General features: G+C 55.3%; 2 protein-coding genes across 9 annotated transcripts; both read left to right on the forward strand.

Moving 5' to 3' along the window:
* Positions 1 to 310: 310 nt before the first annotated feature.
* Positions 311 to 3,228, forward strand: Cimap1b (ciliary microtubule associated protein 1B). Of its 4 annotated transcripts, XM_050128405.1 has the most exons (7): positions 311 to 1,002; positions 1,365 to 1,507; positions 1,733 to 1,936; positions 2,167 to 2,271; positions 2,385 to 2,555; positions 2,742 to 2,882; positions 3,011 to 3,228. In XM_050128405.1, the coding sequence occupies exons 2-7, from the start codon at positions 1,399 to 1,401 to the stop codon at positions 3,226 to 3,228; spliced, it is 948 nt and encodes a 315-aa protein (XP_049984362.1). In that variant the 5' UTR covers positions 311 to 1,002; positions 1,365 to 1,398. The 4 variants fall into 4 exon arrangements, with proteins under 4 accessions (XP_049984362.1, XP_049984352.1, XP_049984372.1 ...); XM_050128395.1 differs by lacking the exon at positions 311 to 1,002 and having other exon boundaries at positions 1,015 to 1,507; positions 2,171 to 2,271; XM_050128415.1 differs by lacking the exon at positions 311 to 1,002 and having other exon boundaries at positions 1,018 to 1,507; positions 2,171 to 2,271; positions 2,385 to 2,506; positions 3,011 to 3,219.
* A 205-nt stretch (positions 3,229 to 3,433) lies between these two features.
* Positions 3,434 to 7,302, forward strand: Tymp (thymidine phosphorylase). Of its 5 annotated transcripts, none has more exons than XM_050128354.1 (10): positions 3,434 to 3,574; positions 3,799 to 4,000; positions 4,138 to 4,340; positions 4,761 to 4,859; positions 5,420 to 5,549; positions 5,673 to 5,791; positions 6,309 to 6,471; positions 6,558 to 6,788; positions 6,920 to 7,060; positions 7,145 to 7,302. In XM_050128354.1, exons 2-10 carry the CDS (start codon positions 3,808 to 3,810, stop codon positions 7,300 to 7,302), a joined length of 1,437 nt encoding a protein of 478 aa, XP_049984311.1. In that variant the 5' UTR covers positions 3,434 to 3,574; positions 3,799 to 3,807. The 5 variants fall into 5 exon arrangements, with proteins under 5 accessions (XP_049984311.1, XP_049984336.1, XP_049984316.1 ...); XM_050128359.1 differs by having other exon boundaries at positions 3,462 to 3,597; XM_050128372.1 differs by lacking the exon at positions 3,799 to 4,000 and having other exon boundaries at positions 3,467 to 3,574.
* Positions 7,303 to 7,460: the final 158 nt, after the last annotated feature.

Genomic DNA, 7,460 nt, shown 5'->3' on the forward strand with positions numbered 1-7,460 from the left:
TCTAGTTTTGTTGGCTATTATTTTTGCCTTTACCAAGCTCCCTCAACTGTCATTTTTTACAAATAGATATTTATAATTTCGCCTATAATTTTGTTAGTATCTTTTTGTTGCATTTTATTTTAATTGAGACATGATCTCTCTATGTATCCCAGGCTGGCCTTGAACTTGAGACCTTCCTGCTCCAGCTCTGAGGGTTGGAACTACAGGCTAACTCCCTCCACCACTGTTTTCTTTTTTCTTTCTTTCTTTCTTTCCTTCTTCTTCTTCTTCTTCTTCTTCTTCTTCTTCTTCTTCTTCTTCTTCTTCTTTTTGCTATTGTTTGGTTTGGTTTTGGGGATATTTTTTCACCCTACTTGTCAAATGAATTTTAAATGTCATTAAACATTACAATTTTTTATTAACATTGAGGTTATCTTAGGGCTATAATTTTTTTCTCTGAATACAACTTCAGCTGTAGCCTATACAGTTTTCATCTCAAGTATTTTATATCATTTATAACTCGAGGTTTGAGTTTCCTTTTAATCCCAAAGTTTTTAATTTTTTTTTACTTAAAAAAATTATTCACTGAGAATTTGTATTGGAGTGTGATTTAATCATACATTGCTGCCTCTCTATTCAACTGGTATTATTTTCTGGCCCAAAACATTAGGTTTTGCAAATATTTCGTGGGCTTACATAGATATGTAAATAAATTGAACTTTCTGTATTATTCCTTTTTTCTTAAACTTGGGGGGGGGCTTTTTTTTTCTAAACTTGTATTTTTGTCCGCAGATTTACCTAATTCTGGAATGGCTGTGCTGGCCCGCGGCCCAGCCTAATGTCCATCCAGCACACAGTCTCGGCAGTAGCAGGAGATGATAGGGCTGAAGGCCCCAGAGGGTGGGGCCAGACACTTGATCTGGTTGCCAGGAAGCAAGATGGGACATAATGGGTCTGAGAGTTTGATGCGAGTTTGTCAAACTGCCCGGCTTTGCTTTCTCAAGAGGGTAACCATCGTAGCAGGTTAGTGCATCTCCAGACCTTCCCTCGGAGCATCCTGTGCCCCACAGGACCCCTCCCCAGGACATCCTTTCCCAACACCTCTAAAACACCTCTCCCACCCAGAAACTCCAGACCATTCTCTTTCCAGTGTCTGGGTCCAAACTTGGCCTGTAGTTAGTTAAAACCCTGGTACTGAAGGTCCTGGGATAGGAGGCCAGAGATGGCTTTGAAGCTCGTTCCTGCCCCAGTGCACCCGCCTCCCAGCCTGGGAAACTACTGTTTGTTTTCCGGGTGTCATGGGATACGTGTTCGGCCTTGCTGTCGGTCGTGCTGGCTCCCGAGTGGAGCTAGGGAAGCGCGTCTCCTCCGAATTCTGTCCACAGGTGCTGCAAGCCCCTAAGCGGCCCCGCCTGCGCCATGGGCTCAGAGGTCTGGGTCGGCACTTGGCGGCCACATCGGCCCCGCGGCCCCATCGCGGCACTCCACAGAGGCCCAGGGCCCAAATACAAGCTGCCACCGAACACCGGTAGCAAGGGCTGATACCCGGGAGGAAATAGGGGAAGGTGGGACTGTGGGCGGTCTACACTGGTGCCAGGAATCCAAGAACCGGAGGACTCTGCCCGGAGCAGAAAGGGAGGCAATAAGATAACGGGTTCTGTGCTGGGACTGCCTTGGTGAAGTGGGGGAGGGAAAGGAGCAAAGCTGGCAGCCGCAGGGCGCTGCGGAAGGTGACGCGGGGATGCTACCGCAGGTTACATCCTGCACGACCCATCTCGGCCGTGCGCGCCCGCCTTCACCTTCGGCTCGCGCCTGCCCTCGCAGCACACAACCTGCGGGCCGGGACCGAGCCACCTAGTGCCCGCCCGCATGACCGTGCGCGGAATCGATGGCACCCCAGCCTTCTCCATCTATGGTCGCCTACGCCACACAGCGCCTGTCCTCACTCCGGGACCGGGTCAGCACCCTGGGGCACGGGTCTCCCCAAAGTGGAACTGCCTCTAAGGAAGCCCACTGGGAAACTCCTCACCCAAACCCAGAATCCCGGGAACCTTCTACCCATACCCAGAAACCCGAACCTCAATGTGGCTCCAATTTCTCTCAAGTGCCAAGACCCCAGGCTAAGCTCCCCATACCCCATCCCCGCCCCGCCCCAGTTCTGGCCTACACTCTTGGTCCATCCCATAGGCAGATACTTCCCAGAACGCGCGGGAAACGCAACGTACCCCAGTGCTCCCCGGCATACCATGGCTTCCCGAAACTGGGGCATCCTCTCGAAGCAGCAAACCCCAGGTGAGGCCAGAGGGCTGTATCCAGCACTAGGGACCCTCCCGCACCCCAACCTGCAGTCTGCCATAAATACAAGGAGATTGGTCCAACATAACCTCTTGTTGGCTCCTCCCTAGGCCCTGCGTCCTACACTGTGCCTTCGCTCTTGGGTCCTCGTGTCATAGGCAAAGTCTCAGCCCCAACCTACTCCATCTATGGCCGCAGCGCTGTGGGCAGCTGCTTCGAGGACCTCAGCAAGGTGGGGGAAAGAGTTGCCAGCTGGCTGAACGTCTCTAGTAATCAAGAGGGTCAGTAGAACTGGGGGCGGTGAAAAACATCTGGCGTTTTACCACTTAGGAAACTGAGGCAGGAAGATTGTGAGTTCAAAGTCAGCCTGGGGTACATAGTAAAAGTCTAGCCTGAGGGAGGGGGGAAAAAGGATCAGTAGTCCACAAGGAATTGAGGCTAGACTCAACACCCTGCTCCTGTCCTAGACCCCAGGCCCCTGTGCCTACCACGTTGTGAACCCGGGGGTCTACAAGACTCGAGCCCCGCAGTTCACGATGCTGGCACGGACTTCGCCACCCCAAGAAAGCACTCCGACGCCAGGACCCGCAACCTACAGCGTGGAAGAGGTGGTCTGGAGTCCAGGGTCAAGGGGCAGGGGATGAGGATCTGTGGATGGGGTCCCTGGGGTACAGGCGTTCCTGTATGAAGCCGAACAGCTGGCTTGGTAAGATCAGCAGCATCTCCTGGCCCGCAGCACCGGAAGCCTCGTGGCTGGAGCTTCGGGATCAAGCACTCAGACTACCTGGCCCCCATGATACCGTCCCACGTGGAAGACTGACTCTAGCAGGCACGCACCGGCCCTCGGTTGTTTTCTTAAAGCTTTCCAAGCCGGCACTGTGTGTGTGCTTCTCTCTCTGCGTGGTTCGGCGGGTGAGGGGTGGGGCAGATGAGCGCGAGCGTCGATGGTGCTAGTGGCGTCTGAACTTTGGAAGTGTCTGAACCCAGAGACTAATCGGACAGACAGCAGTGCCCGGGCCCATTGATATCAAGACCCCAGAGAACTGGGCAGGGCGGAAGCCAGTCCAGAGAGTACCACATCCTCCTGGCCCTTAGGGTCCCGGAAACATCCCCAATTGGCCATTAAAGTAGCAGTTAGGGAGCAGCTGAAGTGGTGATTGGCCTGACAAGTGCCACCTCCTGGCACCGCCCCATCTGCCCGCTGTCCCTGGACTACCTCTTTCTGTGGCTTTGTTCTGCACCTAACTCCACGACGGGCTGAGGCACACCAGGTCGGAACCGGAACAGAGCCAGAAAACTGGTAAAGGCCCCTAAGCTGACTAGGTACTGGACTGGGGTCAAGTTGTGAGATCGAGAAAAGGAAGCCAGACTTGGGGGTGAAAGGTGCTGGGTGATGAGGAAAACATGGGTCAATGAGGGGCACCAGAAACACATTTAGGAGCAAGGTTGGGACAACGGACCATGGTGGCTTCGGGAATATGGCCGGGGAGGCGGGTTCCAGCGGTGTCTCAATATCCTCTGCAGGCTGAAGCAATGGCAGCTCCGGGGACACCATCTCCCTCAACCCCAGAGGCAGCTGGTGCCATCTCAGGGGGAGGGGGGAGGGAACCCAAGAAGCTGCCTGAGCTGATCCGCCTCAAACGAGATGGAGGGCATCTGAGTGAGGCAGATATCAGGGATTTCGTGCAAGCAGTGATGGATGGAAGCGCACAGGACACACAAATTGGTGTGTGGCAAGTCCTAATTGGTTCTTGACCCCTAACTTCCCCATTCGCACCTCAAGGATCCCCAGTACCTCATCACCATCCCAGGCCGCAGAAAACCCATGCGCTGTGAACAACCCACTCATATGTCCACACACAGGGGCTATGCTGATGGCCATTCGGCTGCAGGGCATGGACCCAGAAGAGACATCCGTGCTGACGCGGGCCCTGGCAGACTCTGGGCAGCAACTAGAGTGGCCCAAGGCTTGGCACCAGCAGCTTGTGGATAAACACTCCACGGGAGGTGTGGGGGACAAGGTCAGCCTGGTTCTGGCACCTGCCCTGGCTGCGTGTGGCTGTAAGGTTAGTAACTGCTATCTCCACGAATCTCTGACCCACTCACAGGCACCTCCTACTCTCAAGCCAGGCTCAAAGCTCTCAAAGACAAAATCCAGGGTTGTCCTGTCCCCCAATACAGACCATGGAATACAGCTGCCTCAGTACCTAACAGCACCCTCAGAGAAAGAGCTGGGTCTTTCTCTTGTCCCATGGACTTGGGTCCCAGACATATATGAGCGCCAGTTCCTGCCCTACTGACAAAATGCTCCCTGCCAAGTATGATTTATTTTCCTTTCCAGCAACTGGGCACCCACATGAACTGTTTAAAATATTTGAAAATAGTACAACTGCTTAAAGTAATTTCAGCTGAAGCTCTCACTAGGGGAGCGGGAAAATGGGGATAAGGGGAGTGGTGCCGGGGCAGACAGGAATCCTATCCACCAGGTGCCAATGATCAGCGGACGTGGTCTGGGACACACAGGGGGCACACTGGATAAGCTGGAATCTATTCCTGGGTTCAATGTCACCCAGAGCCCAGAGCAGGTACAGGTGGGCCACAAATGGATCACTGATCTGGGTTGAGGGAGAATCACTGGCCAGAATCACGGGACAACCAACGGATAGGTTATTTATACGGGTCACTAGTGAGAGTGTTGACTATTCTAAAGGTCATCAGTTGTAGATGGGCCAGAGTCCTAAGAGAACTTTGATCTGGATTATTACTCGGGAGTAGGTAGAAAACACCGATGGGCTGGTAATCATTAATGTGTCATAAGATAATCAGGTCAGGCATCAGAATCAGATTATCGGCACTTAGGCCATGTTTTTTTAATTTTTTTAATATTTATTTATTATGTATACAATATTCTGTCTGTGTCTATGCCTGCAGGCCAGAAGAGGGCACCAGACCCCATTACAGATGGTTGTGAGCCACCATGTGGTTGCTGGGAATTGAACTCAGTACCTTTGGTAGAGCAGGCAATGCTCTTAATCTCTGAGCCATCTCTCCAGCCCCTTAAGCCATGTTTTGAACTCTCGCTGGGCCTGTGGCCAGGGCCAGTGAAAGGGCCCTTCCTCCAAGGTCACTGCAGGTATCTGAACAGATATTGCGCTTACTGGAGGAAGTGGGCTGCTGCATTGTTGGCCAGAGTGAGAAGCTGGTCCCTGCTGATGGAATCCTGTACGCTGCACGAGATGTGACAGCTACTGTGGACAGTCTACCACTCATTACAGGTGACCTGATACGGGGTACCCTGACTGACATACGATCCGCTGGCCACTGCCATCTTTATCACAGAGGCAGTACCCTCCGTCTCCAGGTATCATACCCTGGGATGATGTTTCTGTTCTCCACAGCCTCAATCCTCAGTAAGAAGGTCGTGGAAGGACTGTCCACTCTGGTGGTGGATGTTAAGTTTGGGGGGGCCGCCGTCTTCCCAGACCAGGAGCAGGCCCGAGAGCTGGCAAACACATTGGTGAGCCCATGCTGGGCCTCTATGGCCTTTTGTTTTGTTTTGTTTTTCGAAACAGGGTTTCTCTATGTAGCCCTGGCTGTCCTGGACTTGCTCTGTAGACCAGGCTAGCCTCAAACTCACAGAAATCCGCCTGCCTCTGCCTCCCGAGTGCTGGGATTAAAGGCGTGTGCTACCATTGCCCGGCCTCTGTGCCCTTTCTATGAAGAAATGTGAACCTCACCTTCGGTCGTATCCCTGCCTCTGCCCACTCAACAATCCCTGTAGAACCAACTGGCAATCCCCCTTTCCAGCCCTCCTACCGTATCTAATCAAGGCTGTCCTGAGCTTGGGACTGGGGCAATCCTCCACAGAACCCCTCCACTAGGGCGAACAAGACCACCCCACCACCACCTGGCAGTGAGGCCCTGGCAGTGTTGGTTTCTGATCTGCACCCCGAGTATTTCCTGACATCCCAACCCAGGTGCAGTAGGCATGGAATTAGGTAATGCCAACTGGACACTGAGTAGTGCCTCCCCAGGTTAGGGCGGGAGTGGGCCTGGGGCTGCGGGTCGCCGCAGCCCTCACCGCCATGGATAGCCCTCTGGGCCGCAGCGTGGGCCATACCCTGGAAGTGGAAGAAGCGTTGCTTTGCCTGGACGGTGCGGGGCCGCCGGATCTACGGGACCTGGTCATTAGGCTAGGTGAGAGGGCTGGAGTTAAGATCACCTATCTATGTGTCAGGGCTCTCAACCCTGCGGTTCCTGAGCTCCGTCCCTCCCGCCAGCAGGGGGCGCCATCCTTTGGCTTAGCGGACAGGCGGAAACCCAAGACCAGGGCGTTGCCCGAGTGGCCGCGGCGTTGGATGACGGCTCTGCGCTGCGTCGCTTCCAGCTGATGCTTTCGGCGCAGGGCGTGGAGCCAGGCCTAGCCAGAGCACTGTGCTCCGGGAGCCCCGCGCAACGCCGCCAGCTGCTGCCCCACGCTAGAGAGCAAGAGGAGCTGCTCGCCCCTGCAGACGGTGAGACCGGATATCCCCGGCGCCAGGCCCCACCCACTTCCTCTCGGCGTCTTTTCCTTCCAGGTCCCGTCCTCGTGGGTCTGCCTGCAGCTCCCTAGCTTCTCCGCGACCGCCTCTCCTCCTTGCCCCAGGCACCGTGGAGAACGTCTTGGCGTTGCCGCTGGCCCGTGTGCTGCACGAGCTCGGGGCCGGACGCAGCCGAGCGGGACAGCCGATCAGGCCGGGAGTGGGTGCCGAGCTGCTGGTCGACGTGGGTCAGTGGCTGTGCCGCGGTGAGCGCCGTTCGGGACCCGCAAGCAGTCCTCCACTCCCGGTCGCCCTGTGTGGCCTAGGTAACCGCTCCGTCGTTCGCGCAGGTACACCCTGGCTCCGCGTACACCTGGACGGCCCGGCGCTCAGCGACCAGCAGCGCCGCGCTCTGCAGGGGGCGCTCGTGCTGTCTGACCGCGCACCCTTCAAGGCCCCTTCACCTTTCGCTGAGCTAGTCCTCCCACCGACCTTCGTTCAGCCCTAAATCCGACCCCACCGCAGGCAGGTGGGTGGGTCCCGCAGTTGAGCAAGCCCCCTACCCACCAGGGCGGGACTGGATGGGACAAGGTGAAACAAATGACCTCTGTGGTTTGTCTGGGGGTGCTGCCACTGCCTCGTCCTGTCCTTTGCGTGTGAGGTAGA

This window comes from Alexandromys fortis, unplaced genomic scaffold (genome assembly GCF_014885135.2).
Source record: "Alexandromys fortis isolate MF-2015 unplaced genomic scaffold, M_Fortis_MF-2015_v1.1 scaffold_28, whole genome shotgun sequence".
In the NCBI taxonomy this organism is placed as follows: Eukaryota; Metazoa; Chordata; class Mammalia; order Rodentia; family Cricetidae; genus Alexandromys; species Alexandromys fortis.